This window comes from Schistocerca serialis, chromosome 5, assembly GCF_023864345.2.
Source record: "Schistocerca serialis cubense isolate TAMUIC-IGC-003099 chromosome 5, iqSchSeri2.2, whole genome shotgun sequence".
NCBI lineage: Eukaryota > Metazoa > Arthropoda > Insecta > Orthoptera > Acrididae > Schistocerca > Schistocerca serialis.
The window spans coordinates 23610561-23630824 of NC_064642.1; the positions used below are offsets into that span (position 1 = coordinate 23610561).

Below are 20264 nucleotides of genomic sequence, written 5' to 3' on the forward strand. Positions count from 1 at the left end.
CAGGTCCCTGGATGCCAGTGTATAGAAATCCATGTACTCTGACCTCTACCTCTAAGCTATCCGTCGCAAAGAAATTTTGTGCATGAAACTCTGGTCTATATACACTGAAGAACCAAAGAAACTGGTAAACCTGCGTAATATCGTGTTGGGTCCTCGCGAGTATGTAGAAGTGCCTCAACACGATGTGGCATGGACTCGACTAATGTCTGAAGTAGTGCTGGAGGGAATCGACACCATGAATCCCACAGGGCTGCCCATAAATCCTAAGATTACGAGGGACTGGAGATCTCTTCTGAAAAGCACATAGCAAGGCATCCCAGATACGGTCAGTAGTGTTCACGTCTAGGGAGTTTGGTACCCAGCAGAAGTGTTTAAACTCAGAAGAGTATTCCTGGAGCCACTCTGTAGCAATTTTGAATGTGTGGGGTGTTCCATTGTCCTGCTGGAATTGCACAAGCCTGTCGGAATGCACAATGGACATGAATGGATGCAGGTGATTAGACAGGATGCTTATGTAAGTGTCACTTGTCAGAGTCATATTTTGGCGTAACAGGGCTCATGTATCACTCCAACTGCACACGCCCTACACCATTACAGAGCCCCCACCAGCTTGAACAGTCCCGTGCTGACATGCAGGGTCCTTGAATTCATGAGGTTGTCACCATACCCGTACACTTCCATCCGTTTGATGCAATTTGAAACGAGACTCATCCAACCAGGCAACATGTTTGCAGTGATCAACAGTCCAATGTCAGTCTTGGCAGGCCCAGGTGAGGCATAAAGCTTCGTGTCATGCAGTCATCAAGGGTACATGAGTGGGCCTTCGGCTCCGACAGCCCATGTTGATGATGTTTCGTTGAAAGGTTTGTATGGTGACACTTGTTGATGGCCCAGCATTGAGCTCTGCAGCAGTTTGCAGAATTGTTGCACTTCTGTCACATTGAAAAATTCTCTTCAGTCGTCATTGGTCCCATTCTTGCAGGATCTTTTTCTGGCTGCAGCGATGTAGGAAATTTGATGTTTTAGCAGATACCTGGTATTCACAGTACACTCATGAAATGGTTGTACAGGAAAATCCAAACTTCATAGCTACCTCGGAGATGGTGTGTCTCATCACTTGTGCACCAACATAACACCACGTTCAAACTCAGTTAAATCTTGATAACATGCCATTGTACCAGCAGCAATCAATCTCACAACTGCATCAGACATTTGTTGTTTTATATAGGCATTGGTGACCGCAACACCATATTCTGCGTGTTTACATATCTGTGTATTTGAATACGCAAACCTATACCAGTTTCTTTCGCACCTCAGTGTAAATCTAACATTTTCAGACAAGGAGAGCCTCACCAAGTAATTACAAAACCTATGAGTAGTGTTCTGAAGGAATGGGTAACCAGATCATCAAATTGAGCAGGCCTTGGAAGCCAAATCAAGAACACCTGAGAGAGAGATTAGGACTGATACAGAGAAACAAAAAATCGCTATCTACATTGTGCTCGCCCAATATCTGGAAAGATTGCTAGACTGCTATGGCAGCACAGTATCCAGTGTAGTTTGCTTCCATCGACAAAGATGAAAAATCTTCTTTACCAAATTACAGATGATCAAGGTCTCCGAAAGCCAGGTGTATACCACATTCCATGCAAATGTGTCTTGACGTACATGGGGCAGACTTTAAAAACAGGTGAGGAGAGATGCAAGGAACATCGGCAACACACCCGACTAGAGCAACCCCGTAAATCAGCTGTCACTAAGTACTGGCTAGAATATAATCATGAAATGAAATACGATGAGTCCAGTACCTTGGTGCAAATTCCTAATTCCCAGGACAGTGTAGTGAAGAAGTCTACCAAAAGAAAATTTTTAGAAAAACTAATAAATTGAAGTGTAGGTTTCATTTTAAACAAGGCTTGTGGTCCTACACTCATTAAAATCTCACCAGCCATCACATCTACCAGAGTGGGAAAATGCTGAGAGAATATGCATTTCATGAAATAATCAGTGCAAGCTTTCAGAAAAAAGAGCATCAATGGGCAAAATGGTCTTCATGAGTTGAACTTGACCATTAATAGCAGTGCATTGTTGAAAGTAGTTCACAGTGTAGTTGGGTTCCAGGCAGGGAATACATGTAACAGCACACATTAGTGGCAGAAGAAGGCTACGGGTTCAGTCCTTGAAGCATTATGCATAAAAGGGAAATAACAAGTCAGCTGAACACTGGGAAAGCCACCTTTAATAAGATAGAAACTCAAATAAAACAGCGATAGATATTTGATACCTGTACATTTTCAGTTTATAGTTTACATTAAGTGTTCTGCTGTTAAGTGGTTCCTGTGAACAGCAGATTTAACAAATATAAATTAATTAAAACTCGAGGATGGAGTATAATTATTTGTGTGGGTCAGTAGTTCAGTAAGTGTCAGACTGCAAATTTGAAGATCTGTGTATGATCCTCCAATCGCTCCTTGTTTTTTTTTTTTTTCCTGCTCTTCATCACTTCTTTCACCTCTGGTTGAAATTTGTGTATATGAAAAGTGCCAAATTGTACCATGGTTCAGAATCCACAATGTGTAGTTCCCCTGTAATCGGCAGGTTGAGTCAGTTCAATGGTCAGAGGAAGGCAAGAGTATACCATCTCCAATAGGACATCAATAGGACATTACCTTGTTGAACATTGTGATGTGCCCGCATCTCGTGGTCGTGCGGTAGCGTTCTCGCTTCCCACGCCCGGGTTCCCGGGTTCGATTCCCGGCGGGGTCAGGGATTTTCTCTGCCTCGTGATGGCTGGGTGTTGTGTGCTGTCCTTAGGTTAGTTAGGTTTAAGTAGTTCTAAGTTCTAGGGGACTGATGACCATAGATGTTAAGTCCCATAGTGCTCAGAGCCATTTGAACCATTTTTTGAACATTGTGATGTTCAAACAAGTCATTGTGTCGAGGGCAGCTTTACTAGGAATAGCCAAATAGAAGATCTGCTAAGAAACAGACAGACACATAGAAGTAGATGTAAAAAAAAAAATGCTAAGATTCCAAACAGTGTCCTCCCTCGGTGCTAACATGCATGCCCACCCTCCCACACTCACACCCACACACGCACCCAACCACGTGGAAGGGGGGGAGGGGTGAGGGGGATGAAGGAGAGAATCCTTGTTTCCTGCCAGCACTGCATGCTGATTTTACCATTCTGGATGCTGTTCTGCTGAATAGTAGTAGCAACCCCCCCCCCTCCCCTCTCTCTCTCTCTCTCTCTCTCTCTCTCTCTCTCTCTCTCTCTCTCCTCCCCCCCCCTCTCTCCCTCTCTCTCCCTCTCTCTCTCTCTCTCTCTCTCTCTCTCTCTCTCTCTCTCTCACTCTCACTCACACACACACACACACTGTGTGTGTGTGTGTGTGTGTGTGTGTGTGTGTGTGTGTGTGTGTGTGTGTGTGTGTATACGTGTTCTTTGTTCGGTTGAGTGGTGAGCATGTTACAAACCAGTGAGAAGGGGAGGAGGGGAGATACACAGTAGAAAGTGGGAGTGTATCACATGATGCACTAAGTAACAGTCTTTCTGCTGATTCTGTCTGTCTGGTCATACCAATATTATAGTGACTGTTTTGCCTTTCTCTGTTTATTGCGAGTGTTGTAAAGGGAACAAAACATATATCAAGTGAATGTTCAAGAGAAACAACTTGACATGTTTATCAATTTATGAGGGAATGTCACTGGTAGAAGCTGATTCCCAAATTAAGGATGCCCCTAGTATTGCCTCCAGTTGGCAAGAATGATGTCAGGTAGAATATATGATGTGGAACAGAAACAGAAAGCAAACTGGCTATACCCCAAAGTATTCATTGTCTCTATCTCTGGGAAAAACACCTAAAATTGTCACCATCTCAACTACACACCATTCTGACTCTAAATAACATTGTTTGGAAACTTAACAGTTTATCATAATTGTCAGTTGCTCAGTGTGTCTAATATCTCATGCCTCGTTGTTTATTCTCATGTATGTAATTGTACCAGTTAAAAGACTGTGTAATTTATTTTACAATGAAACCAATTATATTTTCAGATTTAATTGAACCTTTGATTTTAGTGACAAAACAAACTTTGTATGTGCAGGTGGTGCTATCTGAAGAGAGAGGGGACTCCTTTTTTGAGCAATGGGTCCAAGTGTGCATGGTAGAAAGAGGTCATCCTAAATGCCCAGACAAAATGTTGCAACTCAGTGATCCTTTGAAAGTTGAAAGCCTTCTTACACAATTTAATTCAGCAGATAGTGACTTCAAAACCAGGTATATAAAAAAAAGTCTTTCTGCATTCAGAGATTGAGTGCATGAAAACACCATCAATTGGTTTTCTTTCTATAAATAACAAAGAACTACTAGTATATACATTTATTTAAATGTATTGGATAGTTCTGTGTGAAATAAAATTAATGGAATGAGTAAAGGTAACAACTCTCTGCATACAGAATGAGATTTTCACTCTGCAGGCTTCTTTCATAGATTTAGGATCGTGCTCCTCTTTTTCCTGAGAGACCACCATTTAGCATTGCCCATTATATGTATTTACATAGAAGTATTGTACCATTATGATGACACACAAAGTAGCTTAGTAACCGGTACATCCAGTGTTGTTAATATAAGAATTAATTCTTCACACTAGCAATTGTGTCGGCACAAAATCTACTACCAATCAAAAAGTACACAATAAATGATGTAGATGGAGATGCAAGCATAAACATTCCCAGGTGTGGCAGTGTAGTTTTTAATTCTGGCAGAATTATGATTACAAGGCAAACAAGTTAGCGCATGATACACAACAAGTTTTGTGTGGTGAAATTAATTAAGCTGATCTATTATGCAATAAATTTCAGCTGGTAATATTGAATACTCTGTTCAAGAATCACAAGAGAAGGACATGATGTACTTGGAAAAGACCAGGAGACATGGAAGATTCCAGTTAGATTACGTCATGTTCAGGCAGAGATTCCAAAATCAGATATTGAATTGGAAGGCGTACCTGGAAGCAGATATAGATTCAGATCACAATTTAGTAATGATGGAAGGTTTTAAATTTTGATAACAAGGTTTTAAATTTTCGTAACAAGTAATGATTACTGTTTTCTGATGTAATAAAGCCAGTGGTCTCCAATTATCTGGAATTCTGTTTGTGGTGCGAAAACTTTTTTCTCGAAATCTACCACTTCTAGCTTCCCTAAAAACAATTGCATTTCACATGACTTCTGGTCGGTTTGTATCGGCCTTGCTGGACAAATAATAGTTCTTTTCTGAACACAATTGTTGAAATCTGCTATGGACAGGAAAACATGAGCATCTCTTTTCTGTGAAACTAATAAAATTTCTGTTTGCAACTGTACCCATTTCTGAATTGTACTCCTCTTTATAGGATATGGATGTACTGTGTAACATTGGTATTGTGTATCCATTCCTACTACTAGAAATTTAATTCTAACATGTATCCCAGCTTTATCAGTGGTTGCTTCTACAGTAAATATACGATAAAATAAAGCTATATTCATATTTGTTGTTGGTAAAATATGCTACAACCTCTTGGGAAAGTCTCTTTGTGCTTGTTGTAGTGCTATGAGAATTTGGTGTGGATTACTAAAGTTGAATTCAACTGCCCATGAGTAGCATTGTGTATTGCCTTACGTTATGTCTCTATCTCTACTCTTGCGTCATCCAATGTGTTCACTAGAGTGCGTAGTGATGTGGCTACTAGCACTTTTATCATCTAAATGACTCAAATGAGTTTGAATCTTCTCTAAATCACTATTCAAAACATTTCTGGTTCCACGTGCATACTGCTCTGATTCAGCTGTTAAATTTCTTACTGTTTTAGTCACATTGGATATTTCTTACTCCATATTCCCTATTTGGGTCTTGTGCCATTCCACTTTTGTTTGCGTATTCTCCTCTAATTCTTGTACACACTGAATCTTAATGCAGATGTTCTCAGTATCCTCATTATCTGGTGTCCCAAGTACCATTTTTAATAGCTTTCCTCCTGCATCTAACCAACCTTGCTTCCTTCATACTAATGTTCGTGGTACAATTTTGGTTATCTGTTCCAACTGAGTTGTCAGTTTTTCATATGAGAGTTTAAATCCTGGTACTCGCTTTTCTTATCCTCCAACAGTCCTCCTCTGTTCACATATTGCTGTAATGCTACAAACTGTCTTGTAGTGTTCTTACTTCATTTCTCACTTCCCAAACATCCAATGCAAACTCTGTTATCCAATTATGGATTGTTAGTAGGACATCTACTTTTCTAAGAACAGGAAGCCATTGTGTAGTGGTTGATTTTGCATTACATCTCCTTGGCAACAATATAGTAGTGCTACGCTCAGAAGAATTTTTCTTGCCAGCACCCTCGGCACATAACCTGAGAGAAAGGTAAACATCGTCACTCCCCTCCCTCCTTTAAAGAACTAACTAAAGACAAAACAGAATAAAAGAATGATACCAATGTAGTAACAACAATCATCATATTTGGCTTACACTGCAGAATCCTACTTTACTTGCTCCTGTATCTAAGTGAATTAGGTATATCCTTCTTAGGTAGTTGCTTCTTTCATCCTTCTGATCTTTCATGATTAGTTGAAGAGATTTGTGGCAATGTGTCAACTACGCCCGTGAATGGTTTGATTCGACTGACGTGCGCTATTGAAGTTCATGTTGGTAATTGCAGTTTTATGTTGACCAGTGAAGTCATTTCAATAACTTGGCACTTAGCCAAAAATTTCTTAGTTTTGCCTATCAGAGTATAAGGTTTAGTTAACAAAACCCATTGTCCTATTCTATACTGTGGTGGTTTCTTGATCTTTGCCCAGTACGCTCTTGTTTTTCTAATGCTTTTGTATTGGCGTGTTTCACCATTTTCCAAATTGCTTTTAATTTCTTTGCAAATTCTTTCACTGGTTCACCTTGTGCACCCAGTTTATGTTGGAGCATTTTCCTACCATATACAACTTCGTATGGCGAGAGACCCTTTCCAGAATGAAATTTTCATTGTAGGCACAGACAACTAGGTTCAAGTAGACATCCCAATTTAAATGCTGTGAGTCAACGTAGTGGCTCAACATCATAGACAATGTACAGTGAACTCTTTCAGTTCGCCCGTTTGGTTGAGTATGAAACGGGCTGGTACGTAACTTCTTAATTCGTAATAACTGACATAGTTGTTTCAGTAGTTCAGGTACAAAATTTTTTCCCTGGTCTGTAATAATAGTTTCAGGTATACTGTACTTCAATAACCAAGTGTTCATCATTGATTGTTCTACTGTACTAGCCTTCTGATCAGGAATAGCTACCATAACCAAATAATGTGTAAAATGGTCCTAAATTGTTAAAACATATTTGTTCCCAGCAGGTGTTTTGTTAAAAGCTCCCAGAATGTCTAATCCTAAAAAAGTAAATGGTCTATCTGCTTCAGGTAGTTGTCGCAACTCAATCTTTTGATGACTTAATTCCGATCATTGCACGCATGGAACACAGTTTTTTACATATTGCGCTTCATCATTGAAACGTGTCTTCCACCAGAATCTTCCAGCTACTGATCTATCCATTGTACGTTTACCTCCGTTACCTGATAAAACATGGTCCTGAGCCTGACGTAACATTTCTTGTCTCAGTGCTGCAAGAATGACAACGCGTGGTCCACACTTTGTAGTTCTGCATAACAAGCCTTCTTGCATTTCAAACTGTGAGTGTGTTGGAAACAATGTGCAGCACTCTCTGTCAGCTAGTTGTGCCTTTATCCAGTTCATATCCAATAAAGCTGCAACCTTCCTGCCTAACGCATCAGCATTTTTATTTGAAGCTCCCAATTTATGAATCATTTCATAATCAAATTCACTTAAATTCATTGTCCATCTGGCCAATCGACATGGTGGATCCTTTAACCCTATAACCATCTGAGAGAAGCATGGTCCGTAACGACTTTGAATTGCCGACCGTACAAATAACAACGAAAGTATGAAATTCCGTATGTGACAGCTAGCGTTTCCTTCTTTGTTGTGGAATAATTTGTTTCTGCTTTATTTGACTGCCTGGATGTTCATTTCCATTTACATTTTGACTTAATACACAACCCACCGTGGTATTAGATGTGTCACATGCCAATATGAATTCACGTTCAAAATCAGGAAACACAAACACAGGATCTGACACTAAAATTTTCTTAAGTTTCTCAAAAGCCTCTTGACACTGTGGTGATCATTGGCAACCAACTCCTTTCTTAAGCAACATGGCTAATGGTCATGTGCTTTCAGCAAAACCCTTTACAAATTTACAGTAGTATTTACATAAATGAAGATAAGATTGCAATTGCTTAGTAGTAATTGGCACTGGAAAATCACATATGGCTGATGTAATTATAGGATCTGTTATGACTCCATCTCTTGTAGTAATACGACCTAGATACTTTACTTGTGCTTGCGCAAAATGACGTTTCTCTACATTTAAAGTAAGATGCTTCTAGTAACCTACTAAACACTTCAGTTAAACTTTTAATGTGTTCTTCCATTGTTTTTGAATGTACTATTACATCATCCAGGTAGACCAAACATATTTTGGGTTTTAAACCATGAAGGACATCATCCAGTAGCCTTTGAAAAGTAGCAGGAGCATTCTTCAGACCAAACGGCATTCTCTGATATTGGTAATGTCCAAAATTGGCTGTGAATGCGGTCTTATGTCTATCATCTAGAAACACTTCTACTTGCCGGTAACCGCTTTGAAGGTCTATCGTTGCAAAATGCTTACAATTTCCTAGGTTGTCTAATGTATCCATAATGTTAAGAATTGGATATGCATCCATTGTAGTTCATGCATTTAAAAACCAATAGTAGCAACAAAATCTATTATCATCAACTGTTTTTTTTGGGGACCACAACTATTTTGCTGGACCAGGCACTATCAGTATGTTCTATGATACCTTCACGCAGCTGCTGGTCAGTGAACTCATCTACAAGTGGTTGTAGATGCATTGCAATCCTATATGGCTTCTTATACACTGGTGAATTATCCCCTCTTCGTATACGATACTGTGTGATCGGTGTTGCCGGTAGTGGACCATTCAAATCAAATAAATCTGCAACAATAAAGCTTCCGTGCCTTCCTGTTCTCCATCCTTCAAGTGACTAACCTCGTTCTGTAGTACATCTGCACTAACGGATTGTTTGATGCCATGATCACCGTGTGATTCATCGATATCCTCTTCATTGACTACCTCTAAGCTCACTGCAAGTAAAACTTTTGGCAGATACACTTCATCTACCCTGATATTATCCACGCTAACTGGAATCATCAGTTCCCCATTAACATCTGATACGTGTGCAAGACTCCTCCTTATACAACAATGCATTTCATCCAATGTCTCATTGTTCTGCAGTGGCTCAAGCACACACAATCTTTCCTGTGGAACATCGCCATCTACTGATACATATACTAACTTCCCTGTACCAGCAGGTACTTTGTCATGCATAAATATCCTTAACACATGTGTACGCAGTTCATTTGGTAACATCTTAGCTAACAGTGCACCTTGCAACATTGTACAATTTACAGCTGTCATACCCATTGGAAACAAGCTTCCACAAAGTTCAACTGTGGGCTGTGGAAGAGTAATTTTTGCATGATGCCTATCCAGGAAGTGAAGTTCAAGAATCACAGAATATCCTTGTCCCACAGACAGCAGTACTTTCATTTGCTCATAGAATTCCATATTTCCAATATGAAAAACAAGTCGTGTTGTCCCTAATGACACCACATCATTGTCTCCTACTCCATGTAAATTATACCTTGAAGTTGCCAGTCTTCTCCTACCCATGAGGTCTAGATTAACCACAGAAGTATTTGCGCCTGTATCGACCAAAAACTTATGCCTCTTACTATTTATAATGCCCATCAAACAACAATCTGTGTCTGTCTTAAATTCTGCAGTATTTTGATTTACTGGGAATGCTTTCCAACGGACAAAACATTCCCGGTGTGGTTTAGTGCATCCTGCCGTTTGTTTCTGCCATTCTGCTTTCTACTCCTACATTCATTCACTTTATGACCAAAATGCCCACACCCGTAACATTGTAGCTGGTTGCATTGTGCTCTGACATGTCCCTTTTTTCCACAACAATAGCAAGTTTTTTCTGTAACAGACAACCATTTCTCTGTGCGTCCTCGCATCGCACTATCTACTTCCTGCAAATGCTTGGCAATATGCAATGCTGCGTCCAAATCATCCAGATCTCCCATCCTAAATCGTCATGAAAATTCTGCAGGTATACCCCTCAAAAACACATCAAAAGCCCTGTTCTCAGATTCCCACAGGATAACATGATCAGCATCTGGATTTCCCATTAATTCATATGTCTGAGTGTCCACCTTACATATTTGGTCTGAAACATTTTCTACTGTTTCATTTCCTTTCAGATTTAACTCACTCAGTTGTTCTCTAAAAAACCTAGCACTATTCTGTTTACGGTACCTCTGCCACAAACCTTCAGCTAAATGCTTAAATGAGCTTGCTTTACCAAGTGTTTCATGTTACATGACTTATGTCTTCACTTCACCCACAAGGCATAAATTAGCCTTCCTTAACATAACTGCATCTGACCAATTCCACTTTCTGGCTGTAGCCAAGACACCACTAATAAATACCGTGACAGCCTCGGTTGTCTTCCCAGAGAAAGATGTAAACAAGTGAGCTACAGAAGAATCTATTGCAAAGTGACACTGCCCTACTAAAGATTTTGTTTCACCCAAACCTGGCTGTGAATTTTGTGCAGCTCACAAAACCTCTAATTGTGCCATTCATTCCTCATGATGCACTCTCTGCTAGCAAATGTGACACTTCATCTGTTAGTTTGGCTATTGCCTAACTGGTAGAAACCAATCTTGTGTCTGGCATTCTTGTGCAATTTACTACTGTCTTCTAAACCACAATACATAATAGATATGTGTGACACTACACCAGAACAGACAAGAAAACAATACTATAATATGTAAATGACAATGAATTATGGCCGCCCAACTCTGTAACCACCTTAGATCAAACTACTTGACATCTTAATGTAACAGTTACCTACAGATGAAAATAGCGGAGTCGACACTTCTGACTCCAATTTACAGAGGGGCTGAGTGGATGGTGCCTCTGCATGATGTCAGTAATCATCAGGAAGTGCTCATGGCACTAAGGAAACATTATTATTCAGTGAATCGTTTATTTTGACAACTTTTACAAAGTGTGGTGCACTGTTGGCTGTAGGTTGGACGCTGCACCAGTCCTTGCACCTGTGTCATAGCAAGATGTCATTCCTCTTGTGTCGATACAGATGCTTACCCCAGCCTGGTACAGCATGGATGGCCGCTACTGGCTGAGGGAGTGTACTTGATCCCACTCCGTGCTGCTTCTTCCCTGGACCACCCCATCCGCGGTGTGGTGTAGTCAGCAGGCATTGAACCCAGTACTGCCTGCCTGGTAGGCCCCGCACTTGGAGGTGCTTAGGCATTGTGCAAATTTATATTAAAAAATATAATTAATTAAACAAATCAATTTTTTCATACTTTTATCATTTTGATTCCTTATAGATTTTTAAACAAATACAGTGTCTTTCACTTTTAACTTACATCGATTCCTGTATTCTCTATGCTGTTGAGATTTATGCCATTTGATTATATTTGTCTTCTTCCGCCATAATTATTTCTCATTCTTGACCATGGATACAATAAGGATTTTTCATCGGACTTCCTCTTCTGGTGCAGGTGGCTACATTGACATGATATTGGGATAATGCATGGAAGAAAAGAAAGCTTTCATGGTTTTGCACTAAATGAACTCTCACACTTCATACTTTCATAGGATTATTATCCAGACAACACATTGTATCACAAGAAATACGTCTTCTCGCCACAAGAACTGAAGACAGTCTCTCTCTCTCTCTCTCTCTCTCTCTCTCTCTATAAAAAAAAAATAAAAAGAAAAGTTTCCATCATTTGTCTTTCACCTTCCGGCGTAGCAAAATATCTCTTTGCCGATGCTCACAGTGGCCGCACTAGTGATTATTGACTTTTATTATCATAGCATGTCGGGGCTTTTCCTTTATGTACCTATACACCGTACCGGATAGTGGTCCACCAGGAACCAAGGTCGTCATCTTCCATCCCACCATCCCACACCCAGAGAGTACAGCACCTGGTACTGCACTGCTGCCGGTAGTTCATCACCTCTCCCTTAAGTAGTGGTTGGTGTGACACAAGTTCATCAGTGGAGTTCAGCTCTGTGACAATCCACACAATCTATGGCTGGCTGGTACTGCGCTGGTTGATCTGAGACAAGACTTACTAAAACAGCATGGTGATGGAACAGAATGTCATCGACATGGACTGCATGATTCCCATTGACCTGGACCATACTCCCGTACTTCAAGCTGGGGCTTGAGTATTTCAAAAGCTCTCCGTAGCCCTGTGATGTGCAGTTTACCATCAATGACCACGCATGTGGCCTCGGTATTCTGCTACCCTTAATTTAATTCTCTCATAGCAGTTAGTTAAATTGGTCCACGAGTCCAGAATGAGATTTTCACCCTGCAGCGGAGTGTGCGCTGATATGGTCTATGAGTGTTTTCCCTAGCCTGTCTATTGCTTCTTGTGGCATCCCACCGCACAAATGAGCATGTGTGTTATTTTGCTTAGTCCCTGTCCTTTTCTGTTTTCCTGCTGTGTGTGCTCCCTATCACTCAGCACCTGCAGATTGCAGACTGTGCTGTCCGTCCATTTTGCATCACCGTACTTCGTGGTCCACCACTAATCATGGAATAACCAGCCTATGTTACATCAAGGTGGTTGACCTACATTAAAAATTTTATAACTTGGAACCCGTATTATTCTGAGGTGTAACAAAACTTAACATCAAAATTGGGGATCACAAAGTGATGAAATTAAAGAATTCTGCTACCTAAGCAGCAAAATAATCTGCGATGGACAGAGCAAAGAGGACATGAAAAGCAGACTAGCACTAGCAAAAGAGCATTGTTTGCCAAGAGAACTCTACTAGTATCAAACATAAACCTTAATTTCAGGAAGAAATTTGTGAGAATGTACATTTGTAGCACTGCATTCTATGGTAGCGAAACATGGACTGTGGGAAAACTGGAACAGAAGAGAATCGAAGCATTTGAGATGGTGTGCTATAGACAAATGTTGAAAATTAGGTGGATTGGTGAGGTAAGGAATGAAGAGGTTCACCACAGAATTGGCAAGGAAAGGGTATGGAAAACACTGGTAAGAAGGGATAGTATAGTAGGACATCTGTGAAGACATCAGGGAATAACTTCCACGGTAGCTGTGATGGGTAAAAACAGTAGAGAAAGACAGAGAATGGAATCCATTGCAGCAAATAATTGAGGACATAGATACCAATTGGTATTCTGAGGTGAAAAGGTTGGCGCAGGAGAAGAATTCATGATGGGCTGAAAAAGAAACAAAAGAAAGGAGAGAAAACAGAAAAAGATGATGTGTCTGTTGTCAGTACTGACATTCATCTTGAAAGTAAGTACTGGCTAGCAATTCTGTCTCACAGTTTTATAGTTTCCTTGAGAGAAGGTTCCTGTTTTCATTTTGTAATGAAACATAGAGAGGGCGGCATTCATGTTAGTGGTAGCAGAGCTATTAGTATATTTTTCCATTTTTTAAAATTTACTCAGTGATTTCATTTTTAAGAATACAGTAAACTCCTCTTTATCCAAAATGATCAGGATTGTGGTCGGTTCGGATACCAAAAATTTCGGATAAACCGAAGTCCCCATTTTCACGTGTGAAACATCCCGAATTGCATCAATACTAGAAAATGTGATTGTAAAACATGCGTAGGGTACATAGAATTATATTGATATGGTTATGAATAAGCCTGCATGTTTTTGACTGAAAAAGTTGTGCTGACATTTAAAGAAGGTGCCAGAGTATGTTTGAAAACTCAAAGTTTTTAAATGCTGAATAACAAAGCTCGTTTATTTCTTCTTACAGAAAAATACGTCTTATTTGGCAACAGGAAAAAACGGGAGTTTTCATTTTATTACCTTCTCTTTTGAATAAAAAATAAACTACTGTACAAAACTATGAAACAAATCTAGAGAGAAAAAAAAAAAGCTTTTAACTTATGGACATTGAAGTTCTAGGGCATTTCATTAGAATTTATTTTTTGGTAAAAAAGTCTGTAATGGTTTTTTGTTTTTTGGTTTGAGAAATTTTTGTTGCGGCAATATATCTCCAATGTTGGAAAAAAAAAAAAAATGATTTCGGGATAAGTTGCCTCCTCCTGTTGGCTGATGTACTCCAGGGCAGTTTGGATCACTTCATAACCAACTGTGTGAGGACTCTTTTTTCTCTTCTTCATCATCAGAGACATATTCTTCTGACACTTTCTGATTGGTCGCAATTTGGATGATTTCTTTCTCAGTCAAATCAAAATAGTAGTTTTCCATCCACTCTTCAATGTCTTTGAAGTTCGCGTCTTCGCAGCCAGGTAGCTTCTCCAGTAAATTCACCAAAATTACGTCATTTTCATCTGTTTCTGGCACGTCAGCTAGAGTTTCAGTGTTGCCCCCTTCTTCCCATCACTGATGAGTTGCCTTATGATCTAAGAGTTTTTTCCAAGACATAATGAGAGAATTTGGAGGAATGAGATTCCAAGCTTCAGCAATCCAATGAATGGCTCTTGAAACATCGATTTTTTTAAAAGCTTGCACAAAATCTTCAGCATCAATCGCACTGATTAAGTATTCCAGCAGCTTGTGTCTGTAATGTTTTTTCATTGTCTCAAGAACACCTTGGTCCATTGATTGACATAGAGACATGGTGTTTGGTGTGAGAAACACAACTTTGATATCCCCATCGTGTTGATCATCTGGGTGAGAAGGAGTGTTGGCCACAATAAGTAGCACTTTTCGAGGAAGTCAGTTTTCCTCCATGTATTTTTCTACAGCTGGAACAAACTCTGTGTGGAACCATTTTTTGAAGATGGCACCATTCATCCATGCCTTACACTGATCCGTGTACCACAATGGCAAAGGTTTATCAGCTGGTTGCCATCTAAATGCTCTTAGTTTTTGGGATTTACCAATTAAAAAAAGTCGCAGTGTATGATTGCCAGTGACAAGGACAGTAACTCTTTCTTTGATTTTTTTAATACCTGGATGCCGTTTGTTCTTGTTTAGAGGAAAGGGTTTTTGTTGGGAATATTTTGTAATTCACCCTGGTTTCATCCCAGTTGTAAAGTTGATCACCAGTGTAACCTCCTTTGTCAATGATAGTGTGCAGTTTCTTCTTAAAATCAACGATAGCGGCTTCATCCCTGGATAATGATTCGCCGCTGATGGCAATTTTACAATTGCCATGCTGCTTCTTGAACCGATCCAGCCAGCCATCACTTCCGAGGAATTCTTGCTCCTTTCCTTCAGTCAACTCATAAAAAGTCATCGCTTTTTGATGAAGTAGAGGACCTGAAACTGGCACACCTTTGGCCCTTATTTGTTCCTGCCATAAAAACAGGGCCTCTTCTGACTGAGGATGTTCGCCTTTTCCCATTGTTTTTCTAGATTTCACTGCGCTGTCTGACATTTGGCCGGAACAAAATTTTTCAATTCCTGATCGATTTGTCTTCCAATCAGTAATCATACTCCTACCGACTTTCAAATCCGCATCAACTTTTGCTGGTGGCTCATCAGAAACAGTTCTTTGCAAAGCGCGAAGCTTTTGTTCCAACAAGATCACATTATTTTTTTCATTTTGCACCCGCAGTCACATTCAGTGTTTTTTTTACTGACACTTGACTGATTCTTTTTTGGTTTTTGGCCACTTTTATCTCTGGACATTTTAAATCATGTAGAGCGAGCATGAAATGTTAAATCACAAAACACACAGGCGCATGACTTGACAACACTTGAGACGCACTAGACTAAGTGTTTGACTTTTGAAACCAGGTTGTGGCTGCCATCGAATGAGAAAATTCAATACATCTGTCCCCTCTCCCCTGCCCTACCCAAGCCCTTGTACATTCAGTTTTAAAGTGTTAAATGCTCGGCTTCGTCTGATGTACCTACAACAGGCGGAAAGTGTTTGGCGCTGCACTCTCATTGTCGATTTCGACAGGCCTACGTCATGCTACATAGAGCAATACTGTATGTACTGTACTTCCAAGGAGTTCCAGTAGATGGCAGTGGTATGACACCATGCAACACGAACAAGACAGACACTAAGACTTCAACCAACACATGCACAAATTGACAACACTCGGGCGTTTGACATGCGCCAGTGCACTGATTAGCAGTAGACCGCCGAAAAACACCAGCAACTGCATGGCTCCAGGCGGAGACAAGTTGTAACTTGTCATCTGTCAGTCTAGCTAGCCAAAAGCATAGCTGTGCGATGCATCACACAGCGTCAATTTGAGCTGCGAGCAAATTTTTTTCGGATAAAGCAGATTTCAGATGAACTTGATTTGGATAAACAAGAGTTTACTGTGTTTTCCTTTGACTTATAAACTCATGTTATCTATCAGAAATACCTCTCACAGTGCTGATAACATGATGACAAATACAATGCTTTCCTTAACACATTTCTCATGCTCTTTGAGAGTTGTTTTCCATTAGAACGTTCTAAACAGGGTATCAGCAGTAAAAGCCAGTCTGGGTGGCTAACTAATGAATACGGATATCATATAGAACAAAACAGGGATTATATCAAAATGTTTGAAGTAGTCACAATCAAGCTACAGTTTGAAGTAGTCACAATCAAGCTACAGTAGCCCATTTCAAATAGTATTGTAAGGTACTTAAAAATGTTATTAGGAAGGCAAAGAGTACGTGGTACACAAATAGAATAGCTAATCCACAGGATATAATTAAAACCATATGGTTAGTTGTGAAGGACATGTCTGGTCAGCAGCACAAGGTTGACGATATAAAGTCAGTGCGTAGTAAAAAAATTTCTGTTACTAATTAGTCAGATATATGTACAGTATTTAACAATCATTTTCTGAGCATTGCTGGTAAATTAATACAAGGAATCATATAAATCTCTTGGAAAATGCCTTTCTGAGATTGATGTCTGAAATACTCCTCTGTGATATTGACAAGGGATAGATGGAGTCAATAATTAAATAACTGAAGGCTAAGGGTTCTCATGGATATGATGGAGTGCCTAGTAGAATATTAAAGTACTATGCTGCGTATTTTAGCCCTGTACTTAGCCCTATTTGTAATTTTTCCTTTAAGAATTATCAGTTTCCTGACGACTAAAGTACTCAGTAGTAAAGTTGCTTTATAAAAAGGGAGAAAGGGATAATGTAGACAACTTCAGACCTATTTCTATGCCACCAGTGTTTGCTAAAGTTATTAAAAAGGCTGTGTACGTAAAGATAATTGATCATTTTATATCACATAATTTGCTATCAAATGTACAGTTCGGCTTTAGAAGTCTTTAACAACTGAAAATGCTATATTCTCTTTTCTCTGTAAGGTGCTGGATGGATTAAACAAAAGGTTTCGAATGCTAGGCATATTTTTTGATTTAGCTAAGGTGTTTGAATGTGTTGATCGCTAAATATTGCTCCGGAAGTTGGCCCATTATGGAATACGGGGGGTAGCTCACAATAGGTTCACCTCTTTCTTTAACAACAGACAGCAAAATGTCATTTTCACAGTGTTGAGAATGGCCGACATGTGGGGGGGGGGGGGGGGGGGGGCATGGATCAGTATTGGGGCCACCCCTGTTTATTATCTATATAAATGATATGCCCTCTAGTGTTACAGGTAATTCTAAAATATTAATATTTCTGTTTGCTGATGACTCTAGCTTGGTTGTAAAGAATGTTATGTGCAACATTGGCTCTGTTTCAAATAGTGCAGTTCATAACATGCTTGTAGAAAATAAACTCTAAATCACAGTGAGACTCAGTTTTTACAGTTTCTGACACACAATTCAACAAAATCTGATGTTTTAATTTCACAGAATGGGCATATGATTAATAAACTGAACAGTTCAAATTTCTGTGTTTTCAGATAGATAGTAAACTGTCGTGGAAAGCCCACGTTCAGGATCTTGTTCAGACTCATAGCTGCTATTTTTACTATTTGAATGGTACCTGAAGTAAGTGATTGTTCGGCATGAAACTTAGTTTACTTTGCTTATTTTCAGTTGCTTGTGTTGTATGATATTATATTTTGGGCTAACTCTTCGCATTCTCAAAGGATATTTTTTACTCAGAAACAGACGGTTCGGACAATAAGTGGTCTAAGTTCGCGAACCTCTTGTTGGTCCCTGTTCAGTAGTCTGGATATCCTGACATTGACCTCTCAATATTTATATTCTTTACTGTAGTTTCTTGTTAACAATATCAGCTTATTCCCAAGAATTAGCAGCTTTCACTTAGTTAATACTAGGCAGAAATCCAATCTGCATTTAGATTGCACTTCCTTAACTCTTGTGCAGAAAGGTGTGCAGTATACTGCTGCATCCATTTTCAGTAAGCTACCACAAGAACTCCATGTGGATTCAAATTGAAATTGAAGAGTTTCCTCATGGGTCACTCCTTCTATTCTGTCAAGGAGTTCCTTGAAAAATTAAGCTGATTCCTATGTTATATTGTTGATTGCGTTTACTTAAACTTATGGCTTGACTTTTTTTGGGTTCATAAACATTTTATTTTATATGTTATTACTTTTATGTTGTAATTTCATGTACTGACATGTTCCATGAGCTTGGAGATTTGCTCCTCAATGTGGCCATACAGAACTAGGTGTGTAAATAAAAATAAATAAAATAAATTGAAGCTAAACTGAAATTTTATGAACCAGAAGGATTGCCTTCGGGGAATCAAAAGGTAGACTTTCTAGGTAACAGATATTGTTAGCAGACAACACACTAAAAGTTAAATTTTATCAAAAATTTAATTATCTAATTCAAAAAATATGGTCTGTGATAGGACCTAGAGTGCAGATTATCCTAAGTTATGAACCTTAACAGTATGCTTTGTAAAATATGCTTTTTGTAATAAATAAGTAAATTAAAAATGTAGTGGGCTTCAGTTGGATATTGTCTACTGAAGCCTCATCCATTATAATGTGTTTAACCAGTCCATGTAAACAGTACCACCTGACTTGTATTGCTTTTTTGTGGAGAGAGAACTCAATATTGATATTCTTACCAGTGATTTGAGGCCAATAGGGTCAGGAAGTCGTTTCTGAAAGTATTTGTATGGAGTGTAGCCATGTATGGAAGTGAAACATGGACGATAAATAGTTTGGACAAGAAGAGAATAGAAGCTTTCGAAATGTGGTGCTACAGAAGAATGCTGAAGATTAGATGGGTAGATCACATAACTAATGAGGAAATATTGAATAGGATTGGGGAGAAGAGAAGTTTGTGGCACAACTTGACCAGAAGAAGGGATCGGTTGGTAGGACATGTTCTGAGGCATCAAGGGATCACCAATTTAGTATTGGAGGGCAGCGTGGAGGGTAAAAATCGTAGAGGGAGACCAAGAGATGAATACACTAAGCAGATTCAGAAGGATGTAGGTTGCAGTAGGTACTGGGAGATGAAAAAGCTTACACAGGATAGAGTAGCATGGAGAGCTGCATCAAACCAGTCTCGAGACTGAAGACCACAACAACAACAACAACAACAGGGTCTGGGGGAAGCACATCAGCTGTGATGTTCTGGATCAAACTGACAAGTGACACCTGTGGAGTAGGGTGGCACGTTATAGGTCTGTGCAGCTACTAGCACCACAGGTGATGGCAGGCACTCCAGATTGCGGTCCCCCAATATATCGTTGGGTCTGTAGCTGTGACTTTCATCGTCACAGTTGGTAGATGGTGTGCCCACCTTCAACCACGATGATAAGTTTGTGCTGGTCCTTTTGTCCCTCAAGGTGCCCAGGTTACAGACAGGTGTGCCCAGTAGGAAGAGTGCATCCTGAAGTGAGAAAACTGCTGTGACTCCTGCACTGGTAGTGCTGGTTTGTGGTTTTGCAGCAAAATCAGGTGCTGCTAGCCACTCTAGCAGTGTATCTGGGCTGAGGCCATTGAAGGAAATGGACTTGTTCGCACTTAGAAATTGTTGATAATGTCTTTGGCAGACATGCTCTTTAGGGATTTTCTTGTGTGGACTGTGAAAGGTCTCCACTGCTTTGACTTCACTGTGAAAGGTTGGGTGGAAAGTGAGGTGATAATGTGCTCTGTTCTGTTCCTGTGG

The 20264-nt window shown here is 39.7% G+C and overlaps 1 protein-coding gene across 1 annotated transcript in view; it reads left to right on the forward strand.

Moving 5' to 3' along the window:
* Positions 1 to 20264, forward strand: part of LOC126480818 (mediator of RNA polymerase II transcription subunit 24) — a 147693-nt gene that overhangs the window by 65156 nt on the left and 62273 nt on the right. The window contains exon 11 of the mRNA XM_050104154.1: positions 4108 to 4280. Coding sequence (XP_049960111.1) covers positions 4108 to 4280 — 173 coding nt within the window. The remainder of the gene's footprint in view (positions 1 to 4107; positions 4281 to 20264) is intronic.